General features: G+C 39.7%; 1 protein-coding gene across 1 annotated transcript in view; it reads right to left on the minus strand.

The window, feature by feature from the left end:
- Positions 1-6,852: 6,852 nt before the first annotated feature.
- The window catches only part of sema3e (sema domain, immunoglobulin domain (Ig), short basic domain, secreted, (semaphorin) 3E), a 53,843-nt gene continuing 44,792 nt past the window's right edge, over positions 6,853-15,903 (minus strand). The window contains exons 13-17 of the mRNA XM_088996861.1: positions 14,916-14,957; positions 14,111-14,277; positions 13,628-13,695; positions 13,364-13,497; positions 6,853-10,787 (exon numbers count right to left, since the gene is read on the minus strand). Of these exons, the coding sequence (XP_088852987.1) occupies positions 10,311-10,787; positions 13,364-13,497; positions 13,628-13,695; positions 14,111-14,277; positions 14,916-14,957 (888 nt within the window). The 3' untranslated portion in view covers positions 6,853-10,310. The remainder of the gene's footprint in view (positions 10,788-13,363; positions 13,498-13,627; positions 13,696-14,110; positions 14,278-14,915; positions 14,958-15,903) is intronic.

Below are 15,903 nucleotides of genomic sequence, written 5' to 3' on the forward strand. Positions count from 1 at the left end.
TGCGGTGGAATCTTTGTAAAATCCGCACGGTAGAAGTCATTTGAAGCCATTTTCCAAATGATGGACAAAACTTGTCCGGAGACGTCGGTTGTCCTTTAAAATGGCCATGTCAACACTGCCAAGGTGGGAGACTCACCAGGTTTTCCAGTAGGTCTCTGCTGACTATTTTACACTTATTCGACAAGCCTGCTCTTAACCACTGCTAGGGTGAAATTTGGGATTAAAAAATAACAGTAATAATCATTTCACTCTGATGCTACATCATCTCTTATAGTGACATAAAATAGACCAAAAAATAAAATTATTCCCCCCCCCCAAATTTAAGCAGTAGCTTGCTCTTATTCATGTCCTTATTTTTTTTCTCATTATTATTATATTGGCAATCATAAGCGCAAGTAGTTCAAACTTCATAACATAAAAACATTGAAAATGTATATTTGCAACGTCACCACAGTGTTTGACGGTTAAGTATTTACGCCTCACAGTGCAGTGGTGCAGGGTTCGATTCCACCTCTGCATGACTACCCGTGCCTGCGTGGGTTTTCTCCAGGTACCCCAGATTCTTCCTACATTCCAAAAACTTGCATGGCATGTAAATGGAAAGCTATGAATTGTCCCCAAGTGAGATTGTGAGCTGAATTTATTTGTCTTTGTACCCCCTGCGATTGGCTGGCAACCAGTTCAGCGACTCTTGTGAAGATACATGGATCAGAAAAAAGAGATGGATATGCTATCATACAAGCAGGCCAGCGCACCTTCATTGTCGTCAGTCCTGATTGAACACCCCCTCTTCGAAGCCATTCATGAGGCTCAAAGCAAACACACACATCCATATGTTCAAACTGAACTTTAATGTATTGAATGTGAGCAGCTGCGGCACAAAGATAACACATGTTGACTCACCGCTATGTGTTTTTATCATTTCACATTCTCTTTGTGCTTATTTTGTCTGCTTGTACACCGGTATTCTTGTTTGCCAATGACCAATATGCTCTTTCTTAAAGAGGAAAGTGTCCGATGTGGAAGGACAAGCTTGCTGTCTGAGCAGTGATAGTGTTTCGGAGCCGATAGCCGAGCTTATCAAAGACGCTATTGGCTGATGGATACAGTGTTTAACCTTCACTTTTGGCGAGAAAAAAAAATCAAAGAAAAAATGTTAGATGACAGTAAAAGTAGAGAGCTCTGTCTTGCCCAATGATTAGTGTTAACGGTTTAATCATGTGCATTTCCTAACCCGCGCCATTGATGTACTCAAAATCAATTTATATTGTGCACATTTTTCACGATATTGGTCCCTATCTCATCCTGTTTATTATTCAGAATGTCAGGTGAAAGTTTTGACCAACTTTGGGCAACATATACGTAGATGGCTAATCTTTTTAAATAAAACATCATTTTTCATAACTTTGCTGCTGTGAAAAGTAAATTTCACAGCAGCACTGCGAGACAAATAAAAGCAATCCAATCCAATACAATCATGAAGAATCTGCAGCAAGGTGCTTGGCATTGGTTCTTCAATAAAAATGTATTTGTTTTTAATGAGCATTTTAACAATGAATGTTCTTGTTTAATTAAACATACTGATTTGGAATTTGGAACCAGCATAGTGACGTTGTTTTTGTTTTTAATCATCAGGATCCGTCATGCAGTCATTGGTGAAGTTTAAATCAGATGTTTAACTGATTGAGTAATATACATCTAGGTATAATATTCACCTTGTTTGGCGGGGAAGGGAAAAAAGATGAAGGTGGAGTAGCACCCTCAGAAAGGATAGACTGGGAACTAATATTTGAGATTTGTCATTGTATTTGCATAGGTTTGCAGAGGTTGCAGTTTTTTTTCTGAAAATGTGTGTTTGGATTGTATGAGTAATTGAGCAAAACAAAATGGCTCGAGTGCTCAAACATAATAGTGTGCGTCATTTCTACATCAAAAAAGCCATTATCGGTGCCATTATCCAAGCAACAGAAATGTCAACCATCATCCAAGCAACCGAAATGTCAACCATCACTATTTTTCAATCAACTTTTTCAATTTACCTCAGCTCACATATTTTCATGTGACAATTCACACATTTAAACAACAGTGGAAGAGAAGAAAGCTAAAATCATTATTGAAGCCATTTACCCTGTATTATTAATAGCTCAGTTGGGCCAAACAAAATGTACCAAGCGTCGTCCCACCTCCCTCTTTACTCCTCACATTAGAATCGTAACAAGATTGTCCTTTTATAAGAAATGGAGCTCTGAGGTCCCTATTTCCTTGTGTGGTGCAATTGTAGTGTAACGCCACGGATCGAGATTACTTTTTTTTTTTTCACAAGAGCACATAGAAAGTGGTGTTTGTGCCATTGTGGGAGGATACACAGTTGACTTATATGCCATGAAATGGAAATGGCTCCTCTTATTTCCTGTAAATTCAGCACAGGAAGGCACGTGCTACCCATGGTCGAATGACTTTCTGGAGTACAGGCATTGGTCATGTATCAAGTATACAGGATTTAAAATGAATTAATTGCAAGGAGATCTTCATTTGTGGATGATGTAAAATTACATTTTGGAAAGTGTGCATTGTCCGGCATCCATGTGGGATAGAACCCTTAAATTCCCACAACTGTGCTGTAGTAAGAGGAGTTCTTTTAAGAATACATACAGGATAAGATATTGATATATTTTAAATTACTTTACTTCTGAAATGATTTAGCTGAATAGATATACACTCCTGTCATTTATGAAATACAATGAAAACTACCACACACTACCCCAGAAGTCAGAACCTGTAAGCTTGCACCTTGACACCACACATGCTACAAATTTGACCTGCTACTCGCCGACTTTCTCTTAACAAATTTTCAGTTACACATGCAGCCTGGATGTGCCCTAGCATGAAAATGACCATGCACCAGATTTTACACTGAGGGCACTAAAATGGAACCCAAAATGTGGAGATGGGATTCTACTGCTCAGTGCAAAGGCGTTTTTTTTTTTTTTTTTTTTTTTTTTTCACGTGGGATGTAAGGTTTTGAAGCAACCTAATTCCTGTAACTGTGACACGAATACGTCTGTGTAAGCTCTCAGTCGTACAGGAGTGGTCCATCGATGAAAAGGTTTCTTCAGCCGTCATCTGTACTTCTTTGAAGGTGTCGGACGTTTCACTTCTTCTCCAAGATGCTTCTTCAGTGAACTAAAGTCTTACTGGTAGTATAGGCCCTAAGCCCTCTATATATATCCTGACTAACGACTGGCCTGATTGCCCCACTTCCTCCGGTATCACCTCATAAGCATTACTACTCCTATGTTGCCTAAACAGGCTGTTGTACGAACAATCCAAATTGAACCTCACACCACCATATCGATTTAGTGAAGGATTTAGCTGTTTTATGAAAATCGCTTCTTTTACTCCCCTTTCAAACCATCTATGTTCTTTTGCTCAGATTTTGACCTCATTGCCGTCAAAAGAGTGGTTGCTAGCTTTTAGGTGCATATGTACTGCTGATTGAGGCCCACTTGTATTATCCCTGCGATGTTGATACAGTCTTTTTTTGAGAATTTGTTTAGTCTCCCCAATGTATTGCTCTTTACAATTTTCATTCTTACAATGTATTGAATAAACTACATTACTTGTTTTTCATTTGGCAGCCAATCTTTTGGATGCACTAATTTTTGCCTTTAAGTGTTTATCGGTTTGTAATAAGTAGGAATTTTGTGTTGCCAAAGGACTCTTTATAGTTTTTCAGAAACTCCTGCAATGTAAGGTACTGCTACTCCTCTCCTTATTGCATCTTCTGAGTTTTTGGTTTCATTCTCTCTTCTTTCTCTCTGACATTTGTTAAGCGACTACTGAGGGTACCCACAGTTTGTGAGAGCTCTCCTGATATGTTTTGACTGATTTTCTTTAGCCATATGCTGGAGGGTTCTGATAATTTCTAGTTTGTGTTGTAGAGGCTGGTTAGAATTGAAAAGTAAGTATTGGTCAGTGTGTGTAGCCTTCCTAAAGACTTTTGTTTTTAGCCCTCTGTCCTGTTTTATAATTACTTTACAATCCAAAAAGGCTAGTTGGTTCTCTTTAATGTCATCGCGAGTAAATTTAATGTTGATGTCTACCTAGTAAGGTGATAATATAATCTGTGTCCATACTAGTCAAATGCAGTGTGCTGGTTGATGTTTGTGGAATGGCAATGGAGCCTCTCTACCCATTAGTCTTCATCCATCTCAGGGATTTGCCATTTCATTTGTAATATGCCCTCTCCCGTACAGCAAAACAGACATGTCAGTGCCCTCTGGCTTGTGACAAGAAGAGCTGAGTTTGGACCCAGAATCAATCAAAACATGGAATACAATCTAAAATCACCCAACTAACAGTGAATGGCACAAATCAAGTAACACCAGATAGCAAGGCTTGATACGACAGTGGCAAGCACATTAAACCTGTGAAAAATGAAATAACTCCCACATCTGCACGGTGACAAAATGAAGGTGCAATGACACAACATCAAGGATCCAAACCCAATTACAACAATTGTTTTGTAAACCTGCTGGCTCATCGCTTTTCCAAGGTTAAATTAATGAAGAGAAAATCTTTGCATAATATAATCTGTGTCCATACTAGTCAAATGCAGTGTGCTGGTTGATGTTTGTGGAATAGCAATTAAGCCTCTCTCCCCATTAGTCTTCATCCATCTCAGGGATTTGCCATTTCATTCGTAATATACCCTCTGCCGTACAGCAAAACAGACATGTCAGTGCCACCCCCCCAAAAACAAAACAAAAAAAAACAAAAAAAAAAAAAATAGCAGGTGTGGTTTGCAAGTTTGGTGTTTATCTCAGTTGACTGAAGATGGCAATGTGAGAACCAATTGCAGCCCTGGGAGATGGATGACAATGGATGGATTCAAAGTCTCCCTTGCATACTTCGATTCATTCCTTGGTAGAGGGTTCCGAGCTCACTTTTTTGGACTTGATAGGGAGACAGAGAAAGAGCGCTTTGATGAGGAAACATGTTTAATTGCTTCAGAGCTTGTTGCTATGGCAGCCATATGGAGTGTATCAGCAGCATGAATTCCATCCTCACACGCCTTTTGCAGCCCGCTGGTTCGGGTGGACCACAGCTGAATTTGAATGAGTGTGAAAAGCCACCTGCATATGTGTGTTTTTTTCTGTTTGTGCAAAACACAGCGATTGCACTGGACCATTAAAAATGAACATCAGCAATGATGCCTGCATTGCCCAGCAGTCCCTTAATAAAATATGTCTACAGACTATTTTGCATATGTTGTGCTGCAAGGAAAGCCGCTACCAGTTTTGGCGCAGCCAATTTTTATTGTTATTCTTCTACCAATATTCTGAAATAAACACAATTAAAAATATTTTTAAAATGGCTATTGATGAGCAATTTTTTAAAGGGAAGTACAAGCAGGAGTGCAAAAAACATGATTTGGAAATCGCTGTGCAGCTTAAAAATTGAGAGACTCCTGTGAGGTTTGAATTTAACTACTGGAGTTTGATAGTAAATATATTATTGCATTAATTTGGATACATTTGGAGTCATAAAAAAGATCTGTGCATATCCTCGGGGTCCACCAAATTTGTAAGGAAGGTTTTTTTTTTGATAACAACAAAACAATTTGAGACAAGTAGAAAATTATAAGAAAATTGTACTCGTTGCTATATGTTACATCTCATATAAGGCCATTTAACAAGGGCATGATTTGAATCTACGGTAGTCTTTTAAGTCCCCCAAAAAATTGCAATACTGTATGATTGGTCTTACACTCTAGAATAGATGATCCAGTGACATAAACTGTTGGGGTAATTCGCTATACGAACATCTTTAAACATCGCTTTCTAATCTTTGTTTACATTTTGGACTTCCTGATACGTCATATCCTGCCTTCCCTGACATGATGTCGCATCTACATTACGTCACATATTATTGCGTCGCACACTGTGCGCCATATAAATGCTCTCCCAGTTCGTCTCAGCCGACAGCGCGATGTCTCCGCTGTAATTTGTAAGATTTCACCTGACTAGATGTGTGAATGCTCAAGGCATTCATATATATGGTATTGTTTTTACTATTTTTTCCATATTCCCGAATGCAAATCTGATTGTAGTTCTTTCTAAACATACTTGCAAGAAACCATCTTCTGCATAGACTTAACAGGAAGTCTCTTTCTCCTTCTGCAATATCAAAGACAAATGTTACTTTTTCCCCAACTAAGTCAGGACTAAAAATGCTGCATTCACGCCAAATGAGTCAGTGAACAAAGCAGGTTCATATAATTCCCATGACAAATTCTGAATTTTCAATTCATTCCATTCATCATGGAAAATCCCCATGCATTCTTGATTAAACAAAATAAATTACCACAATGTTCTTTTTATTGTTTTTACTTTAAAGTTCTCATTTTTTCACCATTTCAAACTGCTTCAAATTCAAACTGTTCAGATAATCCCTGGTATTGAATATCTTTGTCAAGTTTTTTTAACTCAATTCCAATTAAACTAAACTGCTCAGTTGATCCCAACATTGTAAAAAATTGAAATCTTAGCCTCCAAAATTCAAGATATTTGTCTTATTACCTCTAATTTCCCAATTTTCAGCATTTAAAACAATTCCAACTTGAAACCGTTCAGCTCATCATAATTTCAAAATAAAAGCGTTTTCTTCCTCAAATTTCCAAACTTTTACAAATAATTCCAACTTTGTCGTATTCCAACATTTTAGTTTTTATATATTATTCCAAAACCTGCTTCTATATGCTTTGTTCAGTATTTCATGATTCACACACAATTTCTCTAGAAAGTTGCATTCTGTGGCTCAGGAATTTTACATTGAAATTTTATTCAGCTTCTTCAGTGCTTAAAAAGTATTTTATTCTCAGTGAGTTCATGATTATAATACAGATAAACAAAAAAAGGTTTCTGGTGTTTTCAGTGGTTTTGTTTCATTTTCTTCTTTGATATTCTTGAAACAGTCACAACACAAAATCAAATAACAACGGCATTCAATGTTTCCAGTTTATGAATGTCTAAAAATTACATAGGTCAGAACAAAATAAGTTAGCATTGTACATGAGTGGAATAATAATGATAATAATAGTAACAGTAATATAACTCTGGAAAAAATAAGAGACCATTGCAAAATTAAAGGACAACCGACATCACTTTTTTGTTTCCTAGCTGACATCTGAAAAACGTGTTATAGCATCTAAAATACCCAAAACACGCATTATGATATTTTTAGTCAAATGCAAAACACCAATAAGAATGACTTCTGTCATTCTTAGCAGAATGAAATCTGCAACAACAAAAAAATGAACCCGGAAGTGGCCAGTTTCAGAAGGTCCCGCCCCCTTGTTAGTGGCGTCACCCCAAGACGTCTTGCCTTGCTGGAGAATCAAAACAAGGGCTTCAGATTCGGAGAATATGCTTTCTTGTTACTCATACAGTTATGAATATGATCCGAATAGTTCTAAAGAGCAGAGCATACATGTTTGCAATCGATTAAATAATTTATTCCGTGCCATTTTGAGGCAATAGGGGGGGAAATGTAGCACTAAAAAGAGGCAGAAAATGGTGACAAAGCTCCGTGTAAGGAATTAATCAGACCGTTTCCACAGGCTGGTTAATTCCTTACACGGAGCTTTGTCGCCCTCTTCTGTCTCTTTGGTGCAACACGAAGTTTTCAGACCAAACAGGTACAGGAAAATAGATTAACATGATGGAAGGACTGCTACAATGTGTCCTTTTTTTGGTCATGGGCGTTCCTTCAGTGAGGACTCGTCACCAACTCAAAAACAAAACGCGAGCCTTAAAACATAAAATATAGCTATATGTGGTGGAATCTTTGTAAAATACGCCCAATAGAAGTCATTTGAAGCCATTTTACAAATTATGGACACAACTTGTCCGGAGACGTCGGTTGTCCTTTAAGTTGCTCTGATATAAACTGTGGATATTCAAGATCGACACACCCATATCCAAATAGCATGTTTTTGTCACATGAATATTAAGTTTGGGGCTCTCAGTAACTGTTATGTCTAACGGTTCATATTCCCGCCACCTTGAAAAAGGCCCAGGTTGCAGATTTAAAAAAAAAAAAACACGATGCTGCCACAACTATGGTCCTTTCAAGTAAGCATCCAGGACCTTATGGAATTGTGGCTAAAATAGTTAAACCACGGGTCCTTCAACCATGAAACACTTTTGGTTGAATTAAAAATATCAGTTCTACTTGAACAAAACCACAGGCTTCTGGTAGAAAGCAAAAATAAAAATAAAAATAGAAAAGTAAACTCGAAATGCGTAACATTTTACGTAATTTCACTGTGGATATTTGTACACGGTGTATGTGATTTTTATGGTCTTGGTCTCAGTTTTTTTATGTATCTCATGAATTGCGGTGTGTTAACTTTTTCTTTTCCATTGAATGGTTTGCATTTTTTATACACACTGAGCTCTTGGCTTATGAACTTAATTGGTTCCCAGACAGACAAGGCCAAAATTGTGTATCCCAAAAAATAATTTGCCATAGGAAACCATTAAAATGAGAATAATCCGTTCCCAGGTCACCATAAAATATAATTTTAAACTAAATAAGCCTAAAAAACTACACACAACATATCTCATTCTATGTATAATAAATGTACTATTTAACCACAGCACGGACACACCTTTTGCAACAGACGCACCTTTGATGGCTTCTCTGTTGCGGAGGATGGTAGCATTGGTTGACTTAGTATATCCGTACTGGGCCGCTAAAAAACATAAATGCACACCTCATTCGTGTTTTTCAATTCTCTCCTTCTTCTCCTCGACTGTAATCTTGTTTTGTGTCTTCTTCGGCTGAACACGAGCCTGTGGTGTTGTCTTTTTCGGTCCCATAACAGCAAAATTATCTGTAAAAAACTCCTTGGAGGCGATCGACGTTTGCATTCAGAGAAAGGAGAGAAAGGGGGTGCTTTTCGGTCGTGTGCTTTGGTGTTCTTCCGCCTACGATTACTCCGCCAGCCGTGGTGGGGGGTGTTTATCGCGAAAAGTAGTGCTTATGCGAAGGTTTAATTTTCATAAATTTAACGTTCGTAAACCCGAATGTTCGTAAGGTAAGGTGTTCGTAAACCGTTCGTAAACTGTACTGAAAACTACCAACATTTGTTAAATTCAAATATTGACACTTCAAACAATTATCTGCCAAAAATGGAAAATAGTCAACAACCCCAAATAGGTCCAGTTTAGCTACACAAAATAAGGGCTAAAACACCGCACATTATTTTCAAAGTCAGTCTGGGAATTGTGTTATCGAACTAAATGGCAAAATCTTACATTGTAATTTCGTATAAAGACTAGGAATAGTGAAGCATTGCAAGTTTTACGTGCTACAAAAAGTGTTGAAATGCTGTGATTACAAACTGCACACTCAAAAAGCAGTTTGTTCATAATTGGTAGCATGGTAAATCATGTGATTATCAGACCTGGGTTCCAGTCAAACGGTTCTTGGTTTGCTTCTTAGCTCTTTACCTAGTTTACCTACCTGGGATACTAATTTATTTTTCTTCTCCATTCCAAATACCTGCACGTTCATCTTACGTGAAAACTTGAACTTGTGTATTTGGCTGCCACCCAACCAAGTGTGTGTTCCTTCTTTTGTCAAAATGCAAGGTTCTCACCCGCAACCTTAATAAAAAGAATAAAACAAAACAAAAGAAAACAAAACACTCCAGAAAATTAATCAACGAACACAATTATATGTCGGGCTACATCCACACAATGACATTATGGGGCAACAGCTCTGGATAACTGCGAATGTAGTGAAGTGCATTACTCCTCAATGACCCACTTTTTTTTCGACAAAATATATTTTTTTCCAGCAGCATGGTTAGTACAGTCACCCCACAGGCAAGATGTCACTCATTCAAATTATGGCTTGTTCTCCCATGGCTGCATAGCTAGTTTGCCAGCTGCCACATTCCAAAAAACATGCATGTTTTGTGCACTGATGACAGAGTGACTGTGTGTGTAAAATTGTTTGTTTGTCTCCTGTGACAGGGTGAAATGATCTGCACTTTTTGTACATAATCCCACCTAAATATGTATGAGCGTGTGTGTGTGCGTGTGCATGCGTGTGTGTGTGCATGTGTGTGTGTGTGTGTGTGTGTGTGTGTGTGTGTGTGTGTGTGTGTGTGTGTGTGTGTGTGTGTGCGCGTGTGTGTGTGTGCGCGCGTGTGTGTGTGTGTGTGTGTGTGTGTGTGTGTGTGTGTGTGTGTGTGTGTGTGTGTGTGTGTGTGTGTGTTTGTGTGCGCACACTCATGCTCAGTTTTCAAGAGTGTGCCTAGGGGCTCGATTATTAGCCTCGGCCCCTCTGGATTTACCTTTTTTCTCACCACTTGAGGGGAGGAACTTCTTTTTGTGTTTCTTCTCTGGCCACCAGACCTTCTCGCAGTACTCCTCCACCCGCTTGGGATCTCTGTAGTCAATCATTTGAAGGAACTCCTTGTACCACTGCCGAGAGTGTGAGCCCGGCAGGGAAGCGGGCACCAAATTCCTGGGCCTGAAACTGGGCCCTGTCATAGGATTGATGTGCGACTGATAGGGAGTTCCTGCCTTGTTCTGAGGCCTGATGGCAGACGCCAATGTTTCATCGCTGAGCACGTGCAGGGTGACACGCAGTAGTGTGTGCACATAGCCGTGTTCAACCGTTTGACACATGTAAATGCCGGCGTCGGAGCTGGTGAGGCTCAGCAGGAGAAGTCCGTGGGTAGTCCAGATCACACGCTCATCCTTGTGAACCTGGGGGTTTTAAATTAATGTGATGTTCTCAAACTTATGGGATTCTTTTTCAAAGCCCAAATACTCTGATAGGGTTGTGGTGTAGATTAATAAAATTGCTATAATTGTGTACTTATTTTCAGATTTTTTTTTACTTTTAAAAAGACTTAGATAGATCAGATATTTCTGATGAGTTTCAGTTAGATCCTGATGTGTTATGTGTAGTTTGTCATCGAAAATTGTACCAATCTTGAAATAGAAGATGGTCTTATCAGAAAAAAATGGGAAAAATATGTTGTATAAGAGCGTAATACTGGATCTGTGGTTCTAAACATTGTCATACCGAGAACGATTGAGACATTTTTTAGCTTAGCACGTGCCTGACATGCACATTCCACCATGATGTCCCTGATCCACTGGTGGAAAGACGCTTTGATCTTCTCCTCTTTCATCTAGAACTGTTTCGTCATTCTGTGTCATCACAAAGAGGGTACAGCAAGTCCTGAAGAATGAATGTCTCTCTGTGTCGTTGTTTTGTCATATTGTCTCTATGCTGTCATATTATTTGTTATTTAGTTTTTTTTTTGTTCTTTTGACTTCAAGACGGCGCCGCGAGAGTGGCTGCCTTTCCAGCAGCTCAAGTATTTCGTTTTTCTACTTTCATTCCTTTCATCACTTTGCTGCTGTGAAATGTAAATTTCTCCACTGTGAGACTAATAAAGGCATATCCAATCCAATCCAATCCAATCCAGACAGATGCTGTGTTTGCTTTAAGAATGCTGATAGAGAAGTACAGAGAAGGTCAGAAGGAATTGCATTGTGTCTTTGTAGATCTGGAGAAAGCGTACGACAGGGTGCCCAGAGAAGAGCTGTGGCATTGCATGAGGAAGTCTGGAGTGACAACTGGTGCAAGACATGTATCATGATTGTAAGACAATTGTGAGGTGTGCTGTCGGTGTGACTGAGGAATTCAAGGTGGAGGAGGGACTCCACCAGGGTTCAGCTCTGAGCTCATTCTTATTTGCTATGGTGATGGACAGGCTGACAGACGATGTTAGACAAGAATCTCCTTGGACCATGATGTTTGCAGATGACATTGTGATCTGTAGCGAGAATGGGCAACAGGTGGCGGAGAAACTAGAGATGTGGAGATATGCCCTGGAAAGGAGAGGAATGAAGATCAGTCGCAGCAAGACGGAATATATGTGTGTGAATGAGAGGGATCCCAGTGCAAGAGTGATACTACAGGGAGAAGAGATAAAGAAGGTGCAGGATTTTAAGTACTTGGGGTCAACTGTCCAGAGCAATGGAGAGTGTGGAAAAGAGGTGAAAAAGCGTGTCCAGGCAGGCTGGAGCGGCTGGAGAAAAATGTCAGGTGTGATGTGTCATAGGAGGGTTTCAGCTAGGATGAAAGGAAAAGTGTATGAGACCAGCCATGATGTTTGGACTGGAGACGGTGCCACTGAAGAAAAGACAGGAAGCAGAGCTGGAGGTAGCAGAGCTGAAGACGTTGAGGTTTTCTTTGGGAGTGAGCAGGTTGGATAGGATCAGGAATGAGTACATTAGAGGGACAACTCATATTAGAGGCTTTGGAGAGAAAGTCAGAGAAGCCAGACTGAGATGGTTTGGACATGTCCAGAGGAGAGAGACCGACTATATCGGGAGAAGGATGCTGAATCTTGAACTGCCAGGCAGGAGGCCGAGAGGAAGACCGAAGTGGAGGTTTATGGATGTGGTCAAAGAGGACATGAAGGTAGCTGGTGTGAGAGAAGAGGATGCACAAAACCGGGAAATATGGAGGACAATTATTCGCTGTGGTGACCCTTGAAGGGAAAAGCCGAAAGGAAAAGAAGAAGAAGAAGACGTGCCACCAAAATCACCAACACTAAAATGCATGAGCACAGTTGGCCCAACTGTCCATAAAAAATAGGACTTGTTTTATTACTAATATATACCATTTGATAGTAAGTCACTCCAACATTTTGAATAGTTATAAGTTGTGTGTGATTCGCTGTGGCGACCCCTGAAGGGAAAAGCCGAAAGGAAAAGAAGAAGAAGATAAGTTGTGCTTAAATATATGAACACCAAAAAAGAGAATAATATACTACAGTGCAGATTCCATTAATTCTGTTATAGAATGTGTTTGTTTTCAAGTGGGGGCAGCTCTATGTATCCATAGTTAGCGTGTGGAATTTGCATGTTGTCCCCTGCATAGGTTTTCGCCGGGTCCTCCAGTTTCCGCCCAAAACATTCCCAAAACATGTAGAGCAGGCTGATTGACCCTAGGTGTGGGTGTGAGCATAGATGGTTATTTGTCTCCATGTTTTCCCTGCGATTGGCTGGCAACCAGTTCAGGGTTTCCCCCGCCTAGCCCACAGAAAGCTGGGATAGGTTCCAGCAAGCCGCGCAGCCTTAATTGAATGGATGGATGGATGGATGGATGGATGGATGGAAGGATGGACGGATGGACAAACGGATGGATGGAAGAACAGACGGAAGGACGGACGGATGGAAGGATCGATGGATGTTTTCCATTTGAAATTACGTCAACAGAAGGGCAGCACAATTCCTTGAGCTACTTGGCACATGACACTGACCTCTTGTTTGTTGTCTCCACGTTGAAGGAACCATAGGACCTTGGCATGAAGTGATCGAGGGACGCAGCTGAGCAATGTGCTGTTGCCCTCCACACCATACACTGTCTTTTCCTCAGATTTTTGCCATGGCTCATCTGAAAGGACAAACACAATAAAAACATGAGGTTTTTTTTACCATTTATTGTGAAAGCACTGTGATATTTAATATTTCTACAGCATGTCTTTGACAGGCAATAAAACTAGAGTCTGCTGTTTTCCACTCACCGTCAATTTGCAGGCCGTTGCAAAGCTGGACGGCGTTGCCATGGCGAACATCTTGTCGCCTGAATCGTCTGAGCAGATGGAGGGCAGCAGAAAAAATTAAAACAAAAAAGGGAGGTAAAGGGATATTTATAGGTACTATTGAATCATTGCTGGAAAACAAACACTACCTAAAGTTGTTGGTGGTAAATCATATTGTCAAACACGGTAGTTAAGTTGACATTTTCATGTCGCTGCTCTTGAGTGTTTTATTCTCACAACTTTTTACATTTGAAAAAACAAAACAATATTGGTATGCTCCTTAATTAGTCAACATATGATTTTTTTAAATTAAAGTGATCAAAACAAGCATTTTCTGGATTGACAGTAAAACTTGATTTTCACTTTGTATTTTATACTCAAGTACTCTTCAGAATCTATTTTTTTAAACGCACACTATTTCTATTGAGGCATGTGAGTACATTTACATCTCTGTCCTGTGTTTACCTCTTAGTGTAGACTCCCGACGGGTAGTAGCTGGAGCAGGTGAACCCGTCCCAAGCGCAGTAGGGATCTCGAGCCAGACAGCAGTCAGCGCATTCGGAGCCATAGAGGGAGCAGTGGTGCAGTTGGACCTGGGCCACACCCGCGTCTGAGCCCACGAACAACCTTTGCTGAACATCCCCCCCCCAAAAAAAAAAAAAAAAAAAAAAAAAAAAAAAGGCAGGACGTTCACAATTATTTGCCCAACACTGATTTTTTTTTAAAATGGCATGCGAACAAAGTAATAGAAACAAACAAACAAACAAACAACACTGCAAAACAACAAAACATAACAAAAGCAAACAAAACCACTGGTTTTGAATAGCTCGTGGAGCTTCTAGAAGTAAATCGGAGGTGTGTCTCAACAAATCTTTCTGCATACTTAACATTTTGTAAACAGTTGGCAACATACATTAGGTGACATAATTGCGTAAGAGACAATACCTGATCGCACAGATAATTATTATACAAAAAGGAAAAAGAGGAGAGAAGTAAAAAATAGAAGAAGAGAGAGAGAAAGAGCGGGTAGGGGGGTGCCAGGGGTTTTAACATTTCATTGAGTCTGCACAACATAGTGAAATTGACAAAAAAGAGAGGGGGGGGGGGGACATCATCCTATGCCCAACACTGATGACAGAACAAGTCCGTGCAAAGTGATGCAATGTGGTCACCCAGTGGTGAAAAAGCAGAATTGCAGTAATTTAGAATTTTAATAATCAACGTAAAGGTTTTGTGATCACACAAAGTACTCACAGGTTCTCCATCTTACCCGTTTAGAGGATATAATAATCTCTTTTATTGGCACTGGAACCTGGGAGAAAAAAAAGACAGACCACTGTGTCAATTCCTAACGTCAGAATTTTCTCAAACTATGATTGGCTAGTCACATGAATGGCTATAGTTACTCGCCAATCATCGTATCACTAGCCACGAGTGAAGAGCATACTCGCCAGCACACTGTACCTGTTGCGAGCTGCATTAGCAAATATATTGTTGTGTTGATTTAATAGCTGTTTTGTCAAGCCACAATGGCTGAAGGAGAAGAAATGGAATTGGTTGGCGATAAACTCTTAAAGCCATTTTCAAGACGGGCATTTCAAGAACAGTGGACATCATGAAGGTTGGGCAGCTCCGAAGCTCGCATCAATAGTTAATAAAATTGCAATTTTATGAGTTTATCGTGAATCCACACGTTCATAGTAAAAACGTGAACACTTTAAAGGACAACCGACGTCTCCGGACAAGTTGTGTCCATAATTTGTAAAATGGCTTCAAATGACTTCTACTGAGCGTATTTTAAAAATATTCCACCGCATATAGCTATATTTTATGTTTTAAGACACACATTGAATATTCAGGAAGTCTTGTGTTTGAGTTGGTGACAAGTCCGTACATGACGTCACTAAAAGAACGCCCCCTGACCGAAAAAAAGACACATTGTAGCAGTCCTTCCATCACGTCAATGTATTTATTTTGCTGTATTGTTTGGTCTGAAAACCTTGTGTTGCACCCAAAAGCCGCCAGAAGAGGCTGTTCAAGCTCCATATAAGGAATTTATCAGCCTGTGGAAACGGAGGTGGCCACAGGAGATCGCCATTTTGTGCCTCTTTTCTAGTGATCGTTTCTCCCCAATGTTGCCTCAAAATGGCATGGAATAAATTCTTTAATCGATTGGCAACATGTATGCTTTCCTCTTCAGAACTATTTGAATCATATTCATAACTGGAGGTGTAACAAGAAAGCATATTCTCCGAATC

Source organism: Hippocampus bargibanti, linkage group LG05 (assembly GCF_051943395.1).
Source record: "Hippocampus bargibanti isolate YZ-2025 linkage group LG05, ASM5194339v1, whole genome shotgun sequence".
Lineage (NCBI taxonomy): Eukaryota > Metazoa > Chordata > Actinopteri > Syngnathiformes > Syngnathidae > Hippocampus > Hippocampus bargibanti.